Genomic DNA, 24662 nt, shown 5'->3' with positions numbered 1-24662 from the left:
CAAGACAGTTGTTAAGTGAGCATTGCCCCATTTTACCACTTTTCCTGCCACAGTTGTTAAGTGAATCGCTACAGTTGTTAAGTGAGTAATACAGTGGTTTGTTTTGTTTTTTTGTTTTTGTTTTTTTAAATTTTGATTTATATGCCGCCCTTCTCCGGAGACTCAGGGCGGCTTACAAGGCGTTAAGCAATAGCCTTCATACTTTTGTATATTTATACAAAGTCAGCTTATTGCCCCCACAAACTGGGTCCTCATTTAACCTACCTTAGAAAGGATGGAAGGCTGAGTCAACCTTGAGCCTGGTGAGATTCGAACCTGCAGAAATTGCAGGCAGCTGTGTTAATAACAGGGTGTGTTAAACCACTGTACTACCAAGGCTCTTTTAAGTGAATCTGTCTTCCCCATTGACTTTGTGTCAGGTGTGCCTCCTTTCAATACTCAAGAAAGAAAAACCCCGACTCCATTTTCATAGAGAAAGGATACTTTTACTGAGTATGAACTGAATGCAACCAAAGAAAAGCAAGGTCTGAAGCAAAAGGCGCGAAAATTACATATAGAAAACATCCCCAAAACCCTTCCCCCAACCGTCCAGCCAGAATTATCCAATCCACATTCCCCCCAGGGTGTTGTGGCCCACCAGCAGGCCCACGATCTGCGGCCTGCGCAGATCGTGGCTGATCCTGACGACGAGGAGGCTGGTGTGGTGTCGCGCCAGCAGCCTGCGCAGCCGGGGCTCGCGTCGGACAGCGAGGAGGCTGAAGAGGATGTGATGCCAGAGGCAGAGACTCAGCCAGGGCCTTCAGAACCTCCAGAGGCTCCTTCAAGTGAAGAGAGTGAAGTGGAGGAGCCTCTCCTCAATGCTCGAGCACGCAGGGCTGCCAAAAGGCAGGAGTGGCTACTCAGGAGGAGGAGGTCTCCTTGAGAGTAAGGCTTGAGGATAATTGGCCCTTCCCTTAGCCTATTTAAGTCACATGCCGTTAGTAAGTTTCTTGCTGGAAACAACTTGTAATTATCATCAGAGCATTTTTGGAAAAGTCTTATCGTATCTTGTTTTCTCGGCTGGTTGCCAACCTTTGCTGGACTTTGGTTTATTCTTGCTACTTAATAAATTTGATAAGGACCGTTGGTGTGTGTCAATATCTTCAGGAATCCGGAGCTGGGGCAGAACCCAGGGGTCACGTGGGGTGCAGCGTCTGATGGTACCATCCTCCTGCTCTGCCACGACGGTTGACCTTGAGTCGTTATCAGCTTCAAAGAAAACGCTGAAGAAAACTTTCTCTTCTCTTCTCCACTAGCTCACTTCCCCACTCCCAGACATTCCAATAGCTCCCCCCTCCCCCCGTTACAATGGCAGCCGAGCAAGCAAGCAATGACAAAGCGAAGGCTGACATTTTGCTTGTCAGAAGGTCGCAAAAGAGGATCAAACGACCCTGGAACGCTGCCGACGTCATAAATAGGAACCAGTGGCCAAGCGGGCCAAAGTTTGAAGACGTGACCACGGGGAGGCTGCAAGGGTCGTAAGTGTGGAAAAACAGTCGTGTCACTTTTTTCAGCGCCATTTGTAATTTCGAACGGTCATTAAATGAATGGTTGTAAGCAGGGGTGAAATCCAGCAGATTCTGACAGGTTCTGGAGAACCGGTAGCGGAAACTTTGAGTAGTTCGGAGAACCAGCAACTACCACCTCTGGCTGGCCCCAGAATGGGGAGGGAATGGGGATTTTGCAATATCCTTCCCCCAGGAGTGGGGTGGGAATGGAGATTTTGCAATATCCTTTCCCTGGAGTGGGGAGGGAATGGGGATTTTGCAATATCCTTCCCCCAGGAGTGGGGTGGGAATGGAGATTTTGCAGTATCCTTCCCCCAGGAGTGGGGTGGGAATGGAGATTTTGCAGTATCCGTCCCCTGGAGCGGGGAGGGAATGGGGATTTTGCAATATCCTTCCCCCAGGAGTGGGGTGGGAATGGAGATTTTGCAGTATCCTTCCCCTGCCACGCCCACCAAGCCACGCCCACAGAACCGGTAGTAAAAATATTTGGATTTCACCACTGGTTGTAAATCGAAGACTATCTGTACTGCCTTGAAGCATGGAGGTTTGGTTTAAAAGTCATAACAAATAGCTACCTGGATGGATTTTTTCCCCCCCATCAGTTTACCTTTTTCGCAAAGGCCTGAAATCAGGTGAGAGGCGTTTCATCGTTTAAGTCAAGATTGTAATACAATTGTGCCTCAAATTCTCAGTTGTGAAACTGACAGATTATAAATTTCGGAAAGGATTTCTTTCAAAGCACCTGTTCATTACTTTCCAGCAGGCTGAATATACAAATATTATGAACATAACGGAGAATTTGGGACTTTCCGTTCTTCCAGGCCTTATAAATTATTTGTCCATACTTTGAATTTTTAAAGCCTTTTTTTCTCTCTGATTTACTTCTGGGCTATTTCTTTCCTTGGATGCTAATCACTGTGCTTTCCAAAAGCTCCTGTGCCTTGACCTTCATATTATAGGGATTTCAAAACCGAGGGGCGGTGGGGGGGAAATAAATTATGACGGCGAAAAAATACCAACTGTGCCTTTAGTCTGTTGATTGTTTCAGTAATTCTTTACAAGGCCATAAAGTGTATTAAGTTGCTGGTATAAAAGAGAATAAACTTATGCGGACGTAGAATGTTAGGGAGTTCTGGGTATAGCAACATATGGTAAATGGGCAAGAAATGAAATGTTATTAGACATTATGTTCCTTTCTATTCCTCACCTCGGTGCTGGTAGGGAAGAGGTAATGCTATTACTGAGGTGATCAAAATGCCACCATCTACATTGTTGGTTTTCTCAACTTCGGCTGTTTTCAGATGGGTGGACTTCAACTCCCAGAATTCCCCAGCTCAGTTGTATTACAGGTAAAGGTAAAGGTTCCCCTTGCACATATGTGCTAGTCGTTCCCGACTCTAGGGGGCGGTGCTCATCTCCATTTCAAAGCCGAAGAGCCAGCGCTGTCCGAAGACGTCTCCGTGGTCATGTGGCCGGCATGACTCAACGCCAAAGGCGCACGGAACGCTGTTCCCTTCCCACCAAAGGTGGTCCCTATTTTTCTACTTGCATTTTTACGTGCTTTCGAACTGCTAGGTTGGCAGAAGCTGGGACAAATAATGGGAGCTCACCCCTTTACGCTGCTCTTGGGATTCGAACCGTTGAACTGCCGACCTTTCGATCGACAAGCTCAGCGTCTTAGCCACTGAGCCACTGCGTCCCGCGTATTATAGGTAGAGCCATGTTTTTAAACCTTTTTCACAAAGAAAGCTAGCATAAGTGGGATTGGAACCCCTTATATTGTTTTTTACCTATGGGAAATGGCTCTTTATACTCACTGTATACACTTTATACAGCGATGGCAGAGCTCAGAACTAAGCTATAGATTGCTGTTTTGTGCACAGCAGGCTAGAAACCGGCCCTACAACAGTGTTTCACAATTTTGACATCTTTAAGATGTGTGGATTTAGCTCCCAGATTTTCACAGCCAGCATATTTTAAGTTTTTTGCGTCTAAAGCAGGACTAGAACTCACAATCACCGGGTGATTGGCCCAAATCACCCAGGCAGTTTTCATGGCTCAGTCAGGCAGCCCTAGAATTCCAATTTTTTTGGTGATTGGCCAAAAAACATCATCCATCCAGTTTTTATGCCTCATGGCCCCGCTAGAACTCACAATTTATTAGGCACCAGCCTAGAAACCAGGAGACGGTGAATTCTAGTCGTGCTTGAGGCATGAAAGCCGGCTGGGTGACTTTGGGCCAATGACCGTCTCTCAGACCAATCCACCTCGCAGGGCTGTTGTTGAGAGGAGTGGGGAAGAGGGAAGGAGTATTAGGCATGTTTGAATTAATAATAATAATAATAATAATAATAATAATAATAGTAGTAATAATAATAATAATAATAATAATAATAATAATAATAATAATAATAATTTTATTTCTGTACCGTCCTGTACACCAGGGCGGTGTACAGCCTGATTAAAAGCACAAAGACAAACAAAATTTAAAAATAATTAAAATTATTAAATAATTGGCTCAATTATAAAACCCCCAAATTTAAAATCCCACGTTTAAAACCAATTTAAAATCTTTACATTGATAGCCCAGCCTAGCGGAACAACAAGGTTTTGAGGGCACAGCGAAATACATGGACAGGAACGAAAAGAAATGCAAATAAATTAAAGGAATGTCTTTACAAGTCCCTGTTAGAGACAGGGGTCCTTTTCGCGCAACATATTTAATCACTGACTTAAGCTATTGGGGGGGTGGATGGCGGGATTAGCACAGCACATTAAACTACAAAAGGAACCCAACAGGCTGGATTCACACAATCTGCCAGTCTGCCAAAAGATAAAGGTAAAGGTTCCCCTCGCACATACATGCTAGTCGTTCCCAACTCTAGGGGGCGGTGCTCATCTCCGTTTCAAAGCCGAAGAGCCAGCGCTGTCCGAAGACGTCTCCGTGGTCATGTGGCCGGCATAACTCAACGCCAAAGGTGCCTGGAACGCTGTTTCCTTCCCACCAAAGGTGGTCCCTATTTTTCTACTTGCATTTTTTTACGTGCTTTCGAACTGCTAGGTTGGCAGAAGCTGAGACAAGTGACGGGAGCTCACCCTGTTATGCGGCACTAGGGATTCGAACACTGAATTGCCGACCGGTCTTAGCCACTGAGCCACCACGTCCCCTGGTCTGCCAAAAGAACCCCCAAAATTTCTATCCAAGGTTAGCCTTAAAGCAAGCTTAGCGTGTATTGAGTAGCTGCAGCCACTGGCTCCAAATCTGATTTTCAAAGTGTGGTAGGGATGTGTAGCCTTTACACGTGGAGCAAATAAACTCAGCAGCCGTCATCATTTGCAATTGGAGAGGCCTGAAGAAAGAGCCTTGGTAGTACAGTGGTCTAAAGCACCCTGTTATTAAGACCAGCTGCCTGCAATTACTGCAGGTTCGAATCTCGCCAGGCTCAAGGTTGACTCAGCCTTCCATCCTTTCTAAGGTAGGTAAATTGAGGACCCAGTTGTGGGGCAATAAGCTGACTTTGTATAAATATGCAAAAGTATGAAGGCTATTGCTTAACGCATTGTAAGCTGCCCTGAGTCTCCGGAGAAAGGCGGCATATAAATCAAATTAAAAAATAAATAAATATGAAAATCATTACATACAGAGTCACCCCGGACACATTTTCTTTCCTCTTTCCTTACCTCTTTCTCTGGGGGGGGGGGGGCTTTGCAAAACTGGAAAGAGAGTAAAGAGAGTACCCAGCTTCCTGCTTGTCCCCCAAGAAGACCCAACCCTTGCCTGCCCCACAGCGAGCCTGGGAAGTGGGGGATGCGGATGGTACAGAGAAAGCTGCATCCCTCATGGATACCACTCTATAGGGGGGGCACCCCCTTTCTCTCCACCTGCCCCGTGTTTGAAAAGAGGGGTCACGGGGCCCTTCTCCACCGATCCTTCTCCGGCAAGCTTACCTTGGCCCCTTCCCACATCTTGGCTTGAAGTCGGGGGGCCTTTTGCGGAAGCCGATCAGGGCTGGTAGCTGGCAACAAGGTGTATTTCCATGGCAACCAGTCACCACGGACCGATTTCTCCCAGGATACAGGCCGGGCTCTTTACTGACGTCAGTGCAGCATAGAAGGAGTGATAACACCGAGGCCTTTAAAGGCACTCTGAGAGTGGAGGGGACGACAACATACGGGTTGTGGGGGGGGGGCAGCTCAGCTGCTTAAATGTGTCATGTGCCCCCCCCTCCCATAGTGGGAGCATCCTCCCTTTCACAAAAAGAGCTAACCTGTCAGGAAGAAGGCGTGTCTGGGATGCCTTGCATTGAGCAGCTAGTTTTCTACCTGTAGGGGAACGGTTCTTTATGCTCATTGATGGCAGAGCTGAGCTCAAAACTCAAAGTGAACTTCTGTGCATCGCAGACTAGAAACATGACTTAGAGCACTGTTTTTCAACCTCGACAATTTTAAGATGGGTGGACTTCAGCTCCTAGGCTCTCTCTCTCTTTCTCTTTCTCTCTCATTCTTTCTTTCTCTCTCTCTCCTTCTCTCTCCTTTTCTCTCTTTCTCACTCTTTCTCTCATTCTTTTTTCTCTCTCCCCCAGTCTCTCTCATTCTTTCTTTCTTTCTCTCTCTCCTTCTTGCTTTCTCACTCTTTCTCTCACTCTTTTTTCTCTCTCCTCCAGTTTCTCTTTCTCTCATATTCTCTCTCTCATGTTCTTTTTTATTCTTTCTCTCTTCCGTTTTTTTCTCTCTCTCTCTATTTTCTCTCTCCCTCCCATTCTCTCTTTCTCACCCATTCTTTCATTCTCTCTCTTATTTTTTCTCTCTCCCCCAGTTTCTCTTTCTCTCTCATATTCTCTCTCTCATGTTCTTTTTTATTCTTTCTCTCTTCCATTTTCTCTCTCTCTCTCTCTCTTATTTTCTCTCTCTCTCCCATTCTCTCTTTCTCACCCATTCTTTCATTCTCCCTTATTTTTTTTTCTCTTTCTCCCATTCTCTCTGTCTCTCTCTCTTTCTATCTTACTCATTCACTCTCCCTCATTCTTTCTCTCTCTCCCATTTTCTCATATTCTCTCTTATTCTTTTTCTCCCTCGTTCTGTCTATCTTTTTTCCCTCTTATTTTCCTCATATTTTCTTTCTCATTCTTTCTCTATTTCTCCCATTCCATCTCTCTCATTGTCTCTGTTTCATATTCCTGTTCTCATTTCTTTCTCTCTCTCATTCTCTCTTTCTATCTCTCCACAGCCTACCTCTGCTCCCACCAGGTGAGCGACCAAATGAGATGCACTTTTACAGGTTAAGCAGGGTTAGAGTTAAAATCTTCCTTTGACATAGTGCGGCGATCCTGGCCTGTCTGATTAGCTTACAGTTCCTTGCATTGTGCAAAGCCAGAAAATGGGTTAATTTAATCATCAGATGAAGCGTGTCATGCGAATGCAATCAACGTCTGGGGACAAAACGCACAATTCACAGTGGGCATTACTTCAATAAGGCACTTGACCGAAGTATCTTTTCTTTTAAAATAATAGAGGGTAGAGTTCAGATGGCGACAGCTCTGGCACGGACCTCTGGGAGGAGAAAGAGGGGGGTGATTCACATACACACCATTGTGGCTTGTGATACACACACACACATACACACACACACACACACACACACACATGTGTCTGTGTGTGTATATGTATGTATATAATGTATACACATACACACACAATCACATATACCCACAACTATACACACACACACACACACACAAAATCACATATACCCACAACTAAACACACACACTATCACATATACCCACAACTGTATACACACAAAAATCACATATACCCACTACACACACACACAGTGTGCAGCAGCTGCCAAAAAAGCCAACACAGTTCTGGGTTGCATAAACGGAGGGATAGAATCAAGATTACGTGAAGTGTTAATACCACTTTATAATGCTTTGGTAAGGCCACACTTGGAATATTGCATTCAGTTTTGGTCGCCACGATGTAATAAAAGATGTGGAGACTCTAGAAAGAGTGCAGAGAAGAGCAACGAAGGTGATTAGGGGATTGGAGACTAAAACATATGAAGAACAGTTGCAGGAACTGGGTATGTATAGTTTAATGAAAAGAAGGACTAGGGGAGACATGGTAGCAGTGTTCCACTATCTCAGGGGCTGCCACAAAGAAGAGGGAGTCAAACTATTCTCCAGAGCACCTGAGGGCAGGAGAAGCAATGGGTGAAAACTAATCAAGGAGAGAAGCAATTTAGAACTAAGGAGAAATTTCCTGACAATTAGAACAATGAATCAGTGGAACAACTTGCCTCCAGAAGTTGTGAATGCTCCAACACTGGAAGTTTTTAAGAAGATGTTAGCTAACCATTTGTCTGAAGTGGTGTAGGGTTTCCTGCCTAAGCAGGGGGTTCGACTAGAAGACCTCCAAGGTCCCTTCCAACTCTGTTATTCTAGTCTATTCTATTTGAACACTAAATGAACTGCTGTACGTACTCTATACATATTCAAAATGGGAGCCCTAATTAAACCCTGTAAAACTTCAAACATGACAACCAACACTTATACTCCCTGAAAAGTCTTTTTAAAAAGAAAGAAAGAAAGAAAGAAAGAAGGAAGGAGAGAGAGAGAGAGAGAGAGAGAGAGAAAGAAAGAAAAAGAAAAAGAAAAAGAAAAAGAAAAAGAAAAAGAAAAAGAAAAAGAAAAAGCATCAGAGCTTTGTGATAATTGCTTCTAAACTGCACCCATGCTGGCTTTTTTCCCCTTTTTTGTCAAGGCAGTGGATACAGGAACCTGGGCTTTGTATATATTCGCCCATGGTATCTACTTCTCAGTTATTTCGCTGCCTGAAATGGTTCGGCCTACCAGTTTATTGAAACTGTCATTCTCAGCAAATGACAGATAAAGCTGCAGGGCAAAGCATGGAAATGCAGTTTTGTACCGGTGGGCGAGTGGGGGTGTAAAACCAAAAGCTTTTAAGTGCTGAGTAGGATTTCCAACTCGTTGGAATTCTCGGGCTTGTCCTACATTTGTCCATACCTATTCTGCTCCTCTGTGAGAAGTGGGTTTCACATAATTTTACCATCCGTTCGCCGCGCACGGAAAATGCATGCCGTAAGTAGGGGTGGGCTCTACTTACCTTTACTACCGGTTCGCAACGGGGCCACGCGCGGCCCTGTTGTGAACTGATAGTAAAGTTAAGTAGAGCCTACCCCTGGTTCTGACCCAGCTCCCCAAACACGACAGACCCTCTGAAGTGAACTCAAAGATTCCTTTATTAGGAGCGCCAGCAGCCCCGGCAAAAAGTTTCTCTCTCATCGCAGGCTAACAAGTCCATCCGGCCGGAAGATGAATAGTTGTCTGCCACATCTATTCGTCTCCGCCCCCTGCCTTTTATCCCCAGAGCTAGGGTGGAGCTTCGCTAGCAGCGGTGGCTCTTGCGTCCCAAGGACCGGCCCACAGATTTCCACTGCTCTCCTCTCCTCTGCCTTCTGTGTCAGAATATTGCCTGCATATGATGTACCAGAGACTAGAAGGGGTTAAGTCTTTTCAGACATCACATGTGACTATATCAGCCAATGAACTCTCTTATTGGACTCTTACCCAGAAACCACTTGGACATCTTTCCTGTTTTTTTTCTCTCTCTCATCTATCTCTCAGCAAGACAACACGTGAACTTATCTCTCCTCTCAACATCTGAGTCATACAGTTAGGGTAAAAGGTGCAACAGGACGCCCTGTTCATTATTGTATGCATGTATATATTTTGTAAATAATAAAACAACTTTTTGAACCTGAAGCTGTATTGACCAAATAACTTCCTCATAGAACCAAATGAGCACGACCATCAATATATATCTGACAAATGGTAGCAGAGGATGCGCATCTGTGCATCAGGCACTGGACCCAGCTGTTTCTCCTATTCCTCATCAGCCATCTCCAGATCTGGGGGCTGTTGACTCTCCATCGGAGAGCTGACGGACAGCCCAGGTTCCACCTCTGTCTGTCTGTCTGTCTGTCTGTCTGTCTGTCTCTCTCTCTCTGACAGCTCCATTCCCTCTTCCCCCTCGGAGCTCTCAGGTTACCTTGATGCTGACCCTGACTCCCACACCTCTGATTCCGCTGTTAGAGAGGCCGGCAGCCAACAGGCCATAACAAATGCCTTGGTAAAGGCCACACTTGGGATATTGCAACCAGTTTTTAAATTAGCAATAGTTGTTAAGTGAATCCGTCTTCCCCATTAACTTTGCTTGTCAGAAGGTCACAAAAGGTGATTCCATGACCCTGGGTACGCTGCAACCGTCATAAATAGGAGGCAGTTGCCAAGCATCCAGATTTTGATCAGATGACCATGGGGATGCCGGAACGGCCGTAAATGTGAAACATGGTTATAAGTCACTTTTTTCAGGGTCGTTGTAACTTTAAACAGTCCCTCAACGAAGTTGAGGACTACCTGTAATGAACAGAATGTTTTTAGCTAGTGTTCAACTTAAAAATGTTTGTTTAGCAACTGCTCATAGTTACAATGGCACCCAAAAAAATCACACCCAATCCTCATACTTATGACAATTGCAGCATCCTCATGGTCACAGGATCAAAATTCTGGCCCTTGGCAATCGGTGTGTATTTACGACAATTGCAGCGTCCGGATTCATGCGATCACCGTTTGTGACCTTCCTAGCCACTTCCCACAAGCAAAATTTATGGGGAGAGGGGTTAATTAATGACTGCATGATTGGTTTAAGAACTGGAGTGATTTGCTTAAGGACGGTGGCCAAAGAACAATCATATTGGCAGGCGCGACTGACTTCACAACTGCTTTGCTTAGCAACAAAAATTCTGCTTCCAACTGTGTTTGTAAGTTGAGACCTACCTTAGTGCACTTCTTTAGAATAGAATAGAATAGAATAGAATAGAATAGAATAGAATAGAATAGAATAGAATAGAGTAGAGTAGAGTAGAGTAGAGTAGAGTAGAGTAGAGTAGAGTAGATTAGAGTAGAATAGAATAGAATAGAATAGAATAGATAGAGTAGAGTAGAGTAGAATAGAATAGAATAGAATAGAATAGATAAGAGTAGAATAAAATAGTTACAGTAGAGCAAAGTAGAGTAGAGTAGAGTAGAGTAGAGTAGAGTAGAGTAAAGTAGAATAGAATAGAATAGAGTAGAGTAGAATAGATACAGTAGAATAGAGTAAAGTAGAATAGAATAGAATAGAATAGAATAGAATAGAATAGAATAGAATAGAGTAGAGTAGAGTAGAGTAGAGTAGAGTAGAGTAGAGTAGAGTAGATTAGAGTAGAATAGAATAGAATAGAATAGAATAGAATAGAATAGAATAGAATAGATAGAGTAAATAGAATAAATACAGTAGAGTAGAGTAAAGTAGAATAGAGTAGAGTAGAGTAGAGTAGAGTAGAATAGAATAGAATAGAATAGAATAGATAGAGTAGAGTAGAGTAGAATAGAATAGAATAGAATAGAATAGATAAGAGTAGAATAAAATAGTTACAGTAGAGCAAAGTAGAGTAGAGTAGAGTAGAGTAGAGTAGAGTAGAGTAAAGTAGAATAGAATAGAATAGAGTAGAGTAGAATAGATACAGTAGAATAGAGTAAAGTAGAATAGAATAGAATAGAATAGAATAGAATAGAATAGAATAGAATAGAATAGAATAGAATTCTTTATTGGCCAAGCGTGATTAGACACACAAGGAGTTTGTCTTTGGTGTATATGCTCTCAGTGTACATAAAGAAAAAATAAAATATATTCATCAAAAATCATAAGATGCAACCCTTAGTGATACTCATAGGGTACTAATAAGCAATCAAATCATACTAGGAAACTAAATAAAACAATATCTTTATCTTTAATCTTTAATTTGATTTATATGCCACAAGCCACAAGGTTATAGTCATAAATGGGAGGCGATCAGAAGCAGATGTCACATGCTGTAACAACCGGTTCACACAGCAACCTTAAAGGTGAGCACGGGTGCGCCATCCGCACATACATGCGGAATCACAAAACACGGCAATTCGCTCATGTGCACCTTCCGCACAGGCACGCGGTGTCAAAAACACAGCGATATAGGACGGGATTGCGCCCGGATGGGTGGATGAGCCAGTCGCAACTACCAATTCACCCGAACCGGTCCAACCCCGCACTGGAGGTGATAGGTAATAGGAAGGATGAGAAGATGATTAGTAATACAGTCTTCGTAAATAGTTTGACAGTGTTGTGGGAATTAGTCGTTCAGCAGAGTGACCGGCTTTTCTCAAATATGCCTGGTTGTGACGTGGGAGAATCACAACACGAAGTTTGGAGAACGACAAATCACAGCTAAATTTGACCATATGGCTCAAAAATTAGAAATTCAAGAAGTTGGCAGCGAAATGATCACTGAATAAATCTCTCCCTCTCCTCCGCTTTAAGGGGAGCAGATGTTCATGCCTGCTTCCAGCGCCAAGTGAAATGCCACCTGCTAGTTTCAAAGGCCCAACAGATGCAAACAGCAGAGGAACAGGTCAACCAGTGGTTTCTTTGGTTAGTTGGCAACCTGCTGGGCTCCCTGGCTGCCGTGTGATTGTAAAAGGTAAAGGTTCCCCTCGCACATATGTGCTAGTTGTTCCCGACTCTAGGGGGCGCTGCTCATCTCCATTTCAAAGCCGAAGAGCCAGCACTTTCCGAAGACGTCTCCGTGGTCACGTGGCCGGCATGACTCAACGCCAAAGGCGCACGGAACGTTGTTACCTTCCCACCAAAGGTGGTCCCTATTTTTCCACTTGCATTTTTAACGTGCTTTCGAACTGCTCGGTTGGCAGAAGCTGGGACAAGTAACGGGAGCTCACCCCGTTAGGCGGCACTAGGGATTCGAACCGCTGAACTGCCGACCTTTCGATCGACAAGCTCAGCGTCTTAGCCACTGAGCCGCGGCATCACACCGTGAGCCGTCACACCGTGACACCCCATCTCACCATGAGCCGTGTGATTGTAACCTCTTGGAAATGCCGTAATTCCAGCCAGACCAAGTAAAAAAACAAAAAAGCTACTATTTCGATTTATTAGCTATTTCCTTTTGAGTGCCAAGAGCAGAGACCACCCGGAGTGGGGTAATTGAATTAATCCCAGGATTTGAAAGACAGCATCTTCAGGGGCAGCAAAAAAACCAAGTTGTTAATATCAGGCATTGGGTGGTTTCTGGAGAAAACAGAACATCTGGAATGAAGATCTTTTCTGACATCTGGCTGGGTTCCATAGCTGGCTTTCCTTCCCCTAAAATGCCCTGGGCTCACCACAGCTGCACCGTCGGCCCTCCAAATAAAAGGAATAAAATAAAATGAAAGTCTTCAGCAGACATATTAACAGAATAACAGAGTTGGAAGGGACCTTGGAGGTCTTCTAGTCCAACCCTCTGCTTAGGCAGGAAACCCTATACCCGTGATGACAAACCTATGGCACGGGTGCCACAGATGGCACATGGAGCCATATCAGTGGGCACACGAGCATTGCCGTAGCTCAGCTCCAGCGCGCATATGTGCACCGGCCAGTTGATTTTTGGGCCTTCCGGTCTCACCGGAAGTTGGGAAATGGGCTGTTTCCAGCCTCCGGAGGGCCTCTGGGGGTGGTGGGGAAGGCTGTTTTCACCCTCCCCAGGCTCCTAGAAAGCCTCTGGAGCCTGGGGAGGGTGAAAAACGGGCCTACCAGGCCCACCATGCCATCGCGTGTCAAAAGCGGAGAGGACACGCACACGCATGTGCGGGGGGCATTGAATTATGCATGTGCGCACACACGTGGGCGACCTCCCTGCGCTCTTCCCCACGTTTGGCACGCAACAGCAAAAAGGTTAGCCGTCACTGTCCTATACTATTTCAGACAGATGCTTGTCCAATCTCTTCTTAAAAACCCCCAGTGCTGGAACATCCATAACTTCTGGTGGCAAGTCGTTCCACTGATTAATTGTTCTAACTGCCAGGAAATTACTCCTTAATTCTAAGTTGGTTGTCTCCTTGAATAGTTTCCATCTGTTGCTTCTTGTCCTGCCTTCAGGGGCTTTGGAGAATAGGTCGTCCCCCTCTTTTTTGTGGTAACCCTTCAAATATTCGAACACTGCTATCATGTCACCCCTAGTCTTTCTTTTCATTAAAGTAGACATGCTCTGTTCTTTATATGTTCTTCATATGTTCTTCATATGTTTTGGACTCCAGTCCCCTAATATTGTCCTCCATCATGGCATCTCCAACCAGCAAGAAATATCTAATCCGATATGGTGAGGATAAAGAAGCAGATCTGTTAGGGAAACTCGGATTCCTGAAGAAACTGCAGTCAGAAAAGTCAAGATGGTGAAAATGCACTTGAAATTGTGCTTGTTTATATATGTGTGAGGCCCATTAATAAAGGGTGGAGAACCAGAGGTGCCATCTTGGCTACCATTTTGAATTATCTTTTTTTTGACCTAACCCTACAGATACCCAGGCTGGAATTTATTTATTTATTTATTATTGGTTCAATTTATATGCCGCCCTTCTCCGGAGACTCAGGGCGGCTTACAATGCGTTAAGCAATAGCCTTCATACTTTTGTATATACCTGCTTAGTAGGGCTTTCAGCCCCCCCCCCCAAAGCGGTGTTCTTTTTTTATACAAAGTCAGCTTATTGCCCCCACAATCCGGGTCCTCATTTTACCTACCTCGGAAGGATGGAAGGCTGAGTCAACCCTGAGCCTGGTGAGATTTGAACTCGCAGTAATTGCAGGCAGCTGGTGTTACTTAACAGTGCTCTAGTCTGCTGCGCCCCCAAGGTGCAGAATTACAGTATGTCACAGAACAGATTGGTCTGTGTAACAGATTAACAGAGTTGGGAGGGACCTTATAGGTCGGTGATGGCTAACCTTTTTGCCGTTGCGTGCCAAAAGCGGGGGGAGTGTGGAGGGGTTGTGTGTGTGTGTGTGTCCATACCCATAATTCAATGTGCCCCTCCCCCCATACATGCAAGCACAACCCCCCTGCACTCCCCCAGGTGGGCCCGCTAGGCCCATTTTTCGCCTTCCCCAGGCTCCAGAGGCTTTCTTGGAGTCTGGGGAGGGCAAAAACAGCCTTCCCCACCCCTGTAGAGGCCCTCCAGAGGCCGGAAAGGGCCCGTTTCCCGACTTCCGGTGGGACCGGAAGGCCTGATAATCAGCTGGCCAGCGCATGCTTGCATGCTGGAGCTGAGGTAGAGCAATGCTCGCGTGCCCACAGATATGGCTCCGTGTGCCACCTGTGGCACGCGTGCCATAGGTTCGCCATCACGGCTGTATGGGATAATATATTCATACTAAATCTGAATCCTGAAGGAATTGCTGCGGGAATGCAAACATGGACTACTTTTCACCCTAATTACACATACACATACACACACACACACACGTCCATATACAGCAGAGGTGTCAAAATGGCGGCCCAAGAGCCAGATGTGTCACGCACAAGCCATGCCCGCCCCAGCTCCACAAAGGGAAAAAAATGCCGCGATACGTCACGTGACAGCAACATGACGCGGTGAGTTTGAAACCCGTGATATACAGGAAGTCCTTGACTTACAACCACTCGTTTAGTGACCAAGGCCCTGTGTCAAGTTTCCGAAAGATGCCCTAATTAATTCATGAGCCATGATCCAAACTTCAAAGGAAATATAGCCATTTATTAGGAGCAACATTCCGGCAATACTCGGATGCAGTTAGGACTGATCCTATGTAGATTTACGTTCCCCTATGACCCTGTCTCTCCCCTCCTCTCTGGCCATGTCATAAATCACATTCTCCAGTTAACCACTTTGGCTGGCTATGAAACCTAACACCCTCCTTCTGATTGCGGTCAGAAAGAATGTATGGAATTCACTTCAGTTCTCCCTCCCTCCTGCTCATGGCAACTTGAAAGCTTTGCAAGTTGACACCCTGCTTGCATCCAGTTTTGGTCCCCGCGTTATAAAAAAAGATGTTGAGACTTTGGAAAAAGTGCAAAGAAGAGCAACTAAGATGATGAAAGGCTTGGGGACTAAATCCTATGAAGAACAGTAGCAGGATTTGGGTTTGGCCAGTCTAGCGAAAAATAAATAAAATAAATAAATAAGTAAATAACTTTATTGTCATTGTACGTGTATACACAGTATACCCATACAACGAAATTCACTTAACACCCAAAGAGCAGGTCCAACACACATAACAATCCCCAAACACACTCCCACCCACCACACATTTTCCCCACCCCTAAACCACCCAAACATCCACACAACAGACCAAGTAATATTGTCCAACAGCTCACTGATGGTGGCTCTTTAGTTCATTGTTGAGTGCAATTATAGCTCTGGGATAAAAACTATTCAGAAAACGTGTGGTCCAAGTTTTAGTTGTTCTGTATCTTCTGCCAGAAGGCAACAGTCCAAAAAGATCGTAAGCAGGATGGGAAGAGTCTCTGAGAACGTTATGCAACTTTCTCAAACAGAAGGATTAGTGGGTGACATGATAGCAGTATTCCAATATTTGAAGTGCTGCCACAAAGAAGAGGGGGTCAAATTATTCTCCAAAGCACCAGAAAGCAAGAAAAGTTCAAAGAAGAGCAACTAAGATGATTAAAGGCTTGGAGACTAAAATATATGAAGAACGGATGCAGGAATTGGGTATTGCCAGGCTAGAGAAAAGAAGGACCAGGGATGACATGATAGCAGTCTTCCAGGATCTGAGGGGTTCCCGCAAAGAAGAAGGGATCAACTTATTTTCCAAAACACCAGAGAAACAATGGATGGAAACTAACCAAGGAGAGAAGCAACCTGGAATTGAGGAGAAACTTCTTAACAGTGAGGACAATTAACCAGGGACCAAGACCAACAGGACGGTAGAAAGCCCACCAAGAAAGCTGGTGAGCTCCCTTGGATGGAGACATTCAAGCTGAGAGCCCTCTGTTGAGGCACCTTCAACTTGGACCCCTGCCCTGAGCAGGGGTTGGACTACTAGATGAGACCTTCGTGGCCCCTTCCAACGCTAGGATTCGTTGCTTCTATAAAAAATACCCCCTGGTTGAATCACCGTACTCGTGGCACCCCAGGCAAAAAAAAATAAAATAAAATAACCAGTGGGCCTAGAAAGAGAGCAATTAAAACAGGCACCTCAAGAAAGTCCTGGCTGTCCACAGAGCTCTGACGAACCAACCTGCGCACCAGTGAGGTCCGAGTGTGGCCCAAAGATGAGAGGGCAGGCAGGGATTTCGCCTCGTTCCACTCCACGTGCAACGTATTGTCCACAGCCACTGCAGGGGAGAGCAGAGAGTGAGGTCAACCTCGGGGGCGCCACAAGAAGGAGACAGAGAGCAATCCCCTAAAGTCGTATTTCTCAACCTTGGCAACTTTAAGGCAGGTGGACTTCAACTCCCAGAATGGCTGTCTGGGGCATTCTGGGAGTTGAGGTCCACCGTTCTTCAACGTCTATGGAGATTCTCAAGTCATCCAGATCACAGTTGTCCCAAAGGTGCTGTTAGGAAATGGTTATTTGTCTACCTAGTTGGTCAGGCAATATATAAACCAACAATGTATGTTTGCAGTCAGAAAGGTAGTATATTGCTTTAAGACTGTATTGCATCATCCTGTATCCTGATTGGCTAAGCTCTGTAGCCAATGTACTTAAGGGAAGTCAGGATCATGGCTTGTGTGGATACTACACCATTTTACCTGCTTATTTGCTGTAACTCTCTACCTGATCTCTCTGCATGATCACTGTTTGAACATAGCTACATGTTGCTTTCCACTATTTATTGAATGTTTTGAAAAGAGCCTTGGTGGTGCAGCAGACTAAAGTGCTGTCAAGTAGCACCCGCTGCCTGCAATTACTGCAAGTTCAAATCTCACCAGGCTCAAGGTTGACTCAGCCTTCCATCCTTCCAAGGTAGGTAAAATGAGGACCCAGATTGTGGGGGCAATAAGCTGACTTTGTATAAAAAAAAAAGAACACCGCTTGTGGGGGGGGGGCAAAAGCCCTACTAAGCAGGTATATACAAAAGTATGAAGGCTATTTCTTAATGCATTGTAAGCCGCCCTGAGTCTCCGGAGAAGGGCGGCATATAAATCGAACCAATAAATAAATAAATAAATATTGAACTTGTTCCTGTTCTGAAACTCAAGAAGAACTGTTTTATTGTGTATGACTACAACTGGTAAGAAGACTTTGTACTTGAAATATCCCTGGATTGATTTTTTACCTCTCGTCTTATCTGTGTATGACTTGGATTGTTTTTGGACTTTGCTTTACTTTTTCAAAAAGTAAAAGACTACAACAACTCAGTGTGTTTGTATGTTGACTGTGATTATTCACAACCACTCCCAGTCGCTTTTCATGTGTTTACTCAAAGGGTACTCTGCTCAATATCCTACAACATCGGTTATGAGCCAAGAATATCCTTAACAGGTGCTTTTTTTTTTCAAGGGGCAACTGGACTTTCTGGTTTTTTCCTTGAAGATGTTTCGCTTCTCATCCAAGAAGCTTCTTCGGCTCTTCTTCTGAGCTGAAGAAGCTTCCTGGATGAGAAGCGAAACGTCTTCAGTGAATAACGAGAAAGTCCACTTGGGGAAAAAAACACCTTTGGGACACCCATCATAAAGTTGCCAAGGTTGGAAAAATCCTGTCCTAGGATTAACCCCACCCCACTCCATGCAACTAGCCAAATTAGGCCTCACTTCCTGATTTCCTCAAAGCTTGCAAGTGTCTGAACTGCTTGTAAGTAACTTTCTTCAGGTTGTCGTAAATTTGAAGGGCTGCCAAATGAATGGTTGTAAGATAAGTTCTACCTGCAATGTATTTCTTTCTTTACTAGATTCCTATCACAGATAAGCTAACATGTCTACTTTAAAGCAGGGGTCTCCAACCTTGGCAACTTTAAGACTTGTGGACTTCAACTCCCAGAATTCTGGGAGTTGAAGTCCACAAGTCTTAAAGTTGCCAAGGCTGGAGACCCCTGCTCTAAAGCACCTGAAGGCAGGACAAGAAGTAACGGAGGGAAGTTTATCAAAGAGAGAACCAACCTAGAATTAAGGAGAAATTTCCTGACAGTGAGAACAATTAATCAGTGGAACGATTTGCCTTCAGAAGTTGTGAATGCTCCAACACTGGAAGTTTTTAAGAAGAGACTACTGATGGAGACTCTGTTGTAAAGGATAGTTTTCAACGTACGACCACAGTTGAGCCCAACTGTTTATGTTGCCAAGTGAGAAATTTGGTGAAGTGAGTTGACCGCTTTCCTTGCCACATTTGTGAAGAGAATCACCGCAGTTGTTTCAATTAGTAACACGGCTGTTAAGTGAAACTGGTTTCCCCATGGACTTGGCTTGTCAGGGATGGGATTCAGCCGGTTCGGAATGGTTTGAGCAAACCGGTAGTTACGGCCAGTGGCTGGGCCTGCACCCTCGTCACAGCCCTATCCCGTCTTATACAATCGCCGTGTTTTTGACACAGTGCACATGTGTGCAAGGCACACGCACTGACATATTCGATTCTGGGTGAACCTGCTGTTAAATTATATGAAGCCCACCTCTGCCCGGGACACTGCAACTGTCATAAATGTGAGTCAGTTGTCAAGCATCCAAATGCAAATAAGGTGGCCATGGGGAAACTTCAATGGTCATAAGTGTGAAAAATGGCCCGAAGTCGCTTTTTTTCAGTGCCGTTCAATGGCGGGTTTCAAATATTTTTTACTACCGGTTCTGTGGGTGTGACTTGGTGGGCGTGGCTTGGTGGGCATGGCATGGCTTGGTGGGCGTGGCTAAATAGGCGTGGCAGGAGAAGAATACTGTAAAATCTCCATTCCCACCCCGCTCCAGGGGAAGGATACTGTAAAATCTCCATTACCTCCCCACTCCAGGGGAAGGATACTGCAAAATCTCCATTACCTCCCCACTCCAGGGGAAGGATACTGTAAAATCTCCATTACCTCCCCAATCCAGGGGAAGGATACTACAAAATCCCCATTTCCTCCTGATCAGCTGGGACTCGGGAGGCAGAGAATAGATGGGGGCAGGGCCAGTCAGAATTTTTACTACCGGTTCTCCGAACTACCTCAAACCTTTCGCTACCGGTTCGCCAGAACTGGTCAGAACCTGCTGAACCTCTGGTGCCATTGTAACTTTGAATGATCACTAAGCAACCTGTTGTTCGTTGAAAGCTACCTGTACACTGTTGTACGCTTTGCCTGAGTGTGAAAACCTTCCTTCTGACTATCCCAGATTCAAAGAATTGGATCTGGGCAGTCAACGTTTTCGGGAAGCTTTCTAAAGATAGCTGCCACAAGGTTGCCTCCAGCTGAATTGTGGCTCAGGTGGGTAATTGGCAAAATAGCGGTCAGAGAGTTGTGTTCTGGTTTGTTTATTTGTTTGGTTTTGCCCTCAGCGGTTTACCTCCAGCCTAAGAAATCATTTCAAAAGAGAAGAAGGCTTTTTGCGAAGTGTGCATGGATGGAGAGTGCTGTTCTTGCATTTAATGGAAATGCAATTTAATGGAAATACACTTTAGTCACAAAGTGTAGCACAGGATATCCGAGAATGCTCCGATATCCATCCACAATGGAGCCCTCGACGGTTGCTGAGCGAGACACTCGTGACGTGAGTTTTGCCTCGTTTTACAACCTTTCTCACCATACAGTAGTGGTCAAAATTGTGGAAATGTTTTGGGAAAAGTTTATTTTTGCGATTTGATGGCTAATAGCACCACTTTTTTTTTTTTTTTTTGAGTTTCAAGATAATCCTATTCCACTGCTGGAATGGCCTGGGAATAGCCCAGTCCTTAAACCAATTGAAAACCCAGTTAATAGAAGCCATCATTCAATCTTGGTTTCACATTATAACAGCTGCAGAACCAAAAGACTTGGTTCACTTCATGGGAAGACGTGGTAAGGCCGTAATTCATGCTAAAGGTTACCCAACTAAGTATTAACTGACATGGTGATAATTTTTGTATATCTTGTTCTTTCTACGGTGATTTTTGCATATCTCATTTTTTTCTACGTGTTTCACTTTCCTTCTTTGTACTGTAACTGCTATTCTAATAGCAAATCCTTCATAAAAGTTGTTGCATTGCATTCTTGAATACATTATCTCTCCATTGATATATAATTTTATGTGCTACTCCAAGAAAAAGTGGGGTTATTAGCTAGTTTTAGAAAATACACTTTTCCCAAAAGGTTTCCACAATTTCTGGCCACTATTGTAGTTGCTAAGGGAATTACTGCAGTTGTTAAGTTAGCAACGCGGTTATTAAGTGAATCTGGCTTCCCCGTTGACTTTTGAGTGATGTTAGGGTTTTTTTTTTTTTATTTTGATGTTACCAAGGAGCAAACTCCACACTCTCTAGCACTGATGAGGTTACATAGATGGGTAACGAAATGTCTGTAAGCAAAGAAACGAGCTCTGAGGACACTAAGGACTCCACAGATGGAATAAATCCTTGAAGCATTGTTGTTATTTTTTAATGTCCTACACTGCAACTCCAGAATGGCAAAGAGAGATCTGTAACTTTTGATCTGCACCTGCTAATTTTGAGAACGCAGAGAGCTTTTGCTTTGCAGTTAAACTGCTCTTTCTCTTAAGCATTCCTCCCCCCCCCACACCTCCAGCCATTAATACGAAATTGTTATGAGCGCAGCTGAGCTCACAGACAACCTGAAGGCAGAGGAGAGATCCAGAGCCTCTCCAATCGGATCAAAGTGAGAATTAAGCATGCCCCACAAAGCACAGAACCTAAAGGAAACCAACCTTAACCCAGACTGTCCTTGGGAAGGACAGAGTCTCAACATCCAGCTCATGAATCCAAATAAAAGCCCAGGATCATTTCGTTTCCGAAAATCTTACCGTTTATTGAGTATGCAGCATGGTAATGTCGAGGCAAAACTAACTCTGAGGTTCCCAAACCCCAGTCCATAGAACAAAACAATACTTTTCCAAGCCCAAACTCCCAACATCTCACTTATTCTATGTAAACAAGTTCTCTTAGTTATGGGAACCATCCGCTTCAACTCCACACCTGTTATGATGTCCTTGAACAGATTTCAGGCTCCCACGGCCTTCAGCAGAATCCTAGAAGTTTCGTTTCTCTGTCTAACCCATTTAGAAGTTTCGTTTCTCCGTCTAACCCAGGAGTCGCCAACCTGTGGGCTACAGCCCATACCGGGCCGTGGCCTGTTGGCTACCGGGCTGCATGAGTGACTGACCAGTGCACGTGTGTGTGTGTGTGTGTGTGTGCGTATGCACATACACCACACTTGCGGTAGTGACGCATGCCCGCTTGTGGCCCCATTGTGTACCACGCATGGTCCTGTTCACATGCAGGCATGGCCCCATTCACACATGCGCATGCCAGTGGTGGTATTCAGCCGGTTCTATCTGGTTCAGGTGAACTGGTAGCGGCAGCTGCGGGAGGCTCCGCCCACCTGCCCGGATGTCATCATGTCCCATTCAGAAGTCGGTTTCAGCAGGTTCTGACCAGTTCTGGAGAACCGGTAGTGGAAATTTTGAGTAGTTCGGAGAACCGCTAGTAAAAATGCTGATTGGCCCCACCCTCATCTATTCTCTTCCTCCTAAGTCCCAGCTGATTAGGAGGGAATGGAGACTTTGCCGTATCCTTCCCCTGCCACGCCCACCAAGCCACGCCCATGAAGCAATGCCATGCCCACTAAGCCACGTTCACAGAACCAGTAGTAAAAAATTTTGAAACCCACCACTGGTCTCATTAATGCAAGTTTTTAATGCTCTATGGAAGGCACTCTGCGCACGCACACATACTCACGTTTGAAAACTGGTAACAAAGGTAAGTGCATACCAGCCCTGGTGCATGTATGCATAAAGGCACCTGCCCCTCTCCCCCCGCCCCCGGGCCACCAACCCAAAAAGGTTGGCGAACTCTGATCTAACCCATTTGTGAAGCAACACCTCCCCCCCTCTTACTCTAATAGCAAGTTGAAACAAAGAGGCACATAGCTGCCAAAGTTTCATCCTTGACAGGCTAATATTAACCAATTTATCACCCCAGTGTTGGAGATGTGGTCACAAACTAGGGACATACTACCACATGTGGTGGATGTGCCCTAAGGTGAGGAAATTTTGGTATAAAATTAAAGGGTGGTTGGAAGAGATTACACTCCAAAAGATAGATTTTAAACCAGAGATGTTCCCCCTAGGAATGATTGATAAAAAAATGGAAAAAAAGTCTCTATTATATTATATTGCATATTCTAACGGCAGCCAGAATTACTCTAGCGCAAATGTGGAAGTTGACCAATACACCATCGGAAGAAACAATAATAAAGAAAATCCTCGAATGCACCGAAATGGATAAATTAACGATGGAGATCAAAGAAAGAGAAGACTCGGATTATTATAAAGTGTGGAATAGGTTTTATACATGGTTGGAAAACAGAAATCAAATTAAGAAATAAGAATATAAAGTGAAATTAGATATTAACATACTGGATATAAATGTAAATAATGATCCTGCTAACAAAACAGTTAATTATGAATATTTAAAAATAAAGAGAAGGAGCGGGAGGATAAAAGCTAAGAGTAAAGACAAAAGTCGATGCAGAAAGTTGTAAAATTGTATATATCTGTTATTAGTATTGTATTTTAACGTCTGGTGTACGTGTGTTTTTGTTTTTTGTTTTTGTCTCTTGATTTCGTTTGCTATTGTGTGTTTGGTTTTAAAATGTAAAATACTCAATAAAAATTATTTTATTAAAAAAAAAAAAGTTGAAGATCAAACCCTTTGGCCACCCAATGAGAAGAGAGGACTGACTGGGAAAGATCCTGATGTTGGGAAGGATCGAAAGCAAAAGGAGAAAGGGACAGCAGAGGATGAGATGGTTAGATAGTGTCATCGATGCAACGAACATGAATTTTAGCAAATTCCGGGATACAATGGAGGACAGAGGGGGCCTGCCATGGGGTCGGAAAGAGTCAGACATGACTTAGCGCCAGGGGTCGGCTGCTGGGGGTTCACAGGGGTTCGGGAGAACCTCTAGCTAAGATTCTGTGCAGTTCGGAGAACTCCCAAATCCCACTCCTGGCTGGCCACGCCCACCCCATCCCTCCCCTCCCAGGAGTCCCCATTGCCAGTGGTGAAATCCAAATTATTTTACTACTGGTTCTGTGGGCGTGCCATGGTGGGCATGGTGTGGCTTGGTGGGCATGGCAGGGGAAGGATACTGCAAAATCTCCATTCCCACCTCACTCCTCGGGGAAGGATATTGCAAAATCTCCATTCCCACCCCACTCTGGGGCCAGCCAGAGGTGGTATTTGCCGATTCTCCAAACTACTCAAAATTTCCACTACCGGTTCTCCAAACTGCTCAAAATTTCTGCTACCGGTTCTCCAGAACCTGTCAGAACCTGTTGGATTTCACCCCTGCCCCATGCGGCCCATTTTAGATGCAGGTAAGTGCCGGGCACGCACGGAGGCTCAGGGAGGGTGAAAAATGGGCCTACCGGAAGTCTGGGAAGGCTGGAAACGGGCCATTTCCGGCCTACAGAGGGCCTCCGAAGCCTGCTGTTTTCACCCTCCCAGAGGCTCTAGGAAAGCCTCTGGAGCCCGGGGAGGGCAAATCACCCCCCCACCGTGGTACAGGAGGCTGACTAGACCATGCCCACCATGGCCACGCCCACCCAGCACCTGGGCAGAGAACCCCTTGCTAAAAATTTTGAAGCCCACCCCTGCTTAGCGCCTGAACCACAACAAAAAAAACAAAGCACAGAATAGCTATTTCACATAAACTGCTAACTCAGCAGAGAGTTTTCCGCCGGCCTGAATTCCTGAAAACAGCCCGACAGCTCAAACAATGTATGAATTAATAAAAGCCAAGGAAGCTACATAGTAATATGCCAAAAACATAATCCATAGAGGAGACCTTGCAACGAGCAAACTCCTGCGGTGAAGTGGAAGACATGCATTCAAGAATATCCTCTCAGTACCAATAGAGGGAAATATTTGTAGCTACCAGACCCAGCCCTGGGATGTTACCTAGTCAGGTAATAAAACGTCTACGAGAAAACAACTGAGCCCAGAAAGCACCAAAGGAACCCCAAAATATACATTTGTTCTGGATGCATATGATAAAGGGGAGTGAAT

At 44.9% G+C, this 24662-nt stretch overlaps 2 protein-coding genes across 5 annotated transcripts in view; one reads left to right on the top strand and one right to left on the bottom strand.

The window, feature by feature from the left end:
• Positions 1-24662, bottom strand: part of FAM131A (family with sequence similarity 131 member A) — a 100292-nt gene that overhangs the window by 40124 nt on the left and 35506 nt on the right. Inside the window, exon 2 of one of the 4 annotated variants that reach the window (XM_060682872.2) lies at positions 16673-16812. The exons of 1 other annotated variant lie outside the window; for it this stretch is intronic. In XM_060682872.2, the coding sequence (XP_060538855.2) occupies positions 16673-16812 (140 nt within the window). Of the gene's footprint in view, positions 1-5495; positions 5560-16672; positions 16813-24662 lie in introns of those variants that run through there. 2 more of the 4 variants (XM_034442003.3, XM_087872475.1) reach the window with 2 other exon arrangements.
• On the top strand, positions 5891-6891 carry LOC148113029 (uncharacterized). The gene is made up of 2 exons (XM_087872172.1): positions 5891-5927; positions 6013-6891. Exons 1-2 carry the CDS (start codon positions 5891-5893, stop codon positions 6828-6830), a joined length of 855 nt encoding a protein of 284 aa, XP_087728298.1. The 3' UTR covers positions 6831-6891.

Source organism: Pantherophis guttatus, chromosome 6 (genome assembly GCF_059756535.1).
Source record: "Pantherophis guttatus breed Tessera chromosome 6, ASM5975653v1, whole genome shotgun sequence".
NCBI classification, from domain to species: domain Eukaryota; kingdom Metazoa; phylum Chordata; class Lepidosauria; order Squamata; family Colubridae; genus Pantherophis; species Pantherophis guttatus.
Note: the sequence above shows the minus strand (reverse complement) of the source record. Positions and strands in the feature narration are given on the sequence as shown.

What these genes read in the sequence shown, in the direction of transcription:
- LOC148113029 (XM_087872172.1), top strand. Translation starts at nt 5,891, where the DNA reads ATGCTCATTGATGGCAGAGCTGAGCTCAAAACTCAAA. An exon ending in AGCTGAGCTCAAAACTCAAA is followed by an intron (nt 5,928 to 6,012) that starts GTGAACTTCTGT and finishes GGTGGACTTCAG; the next exon opens with CTCCTAGGCTCTCTCTCTCT.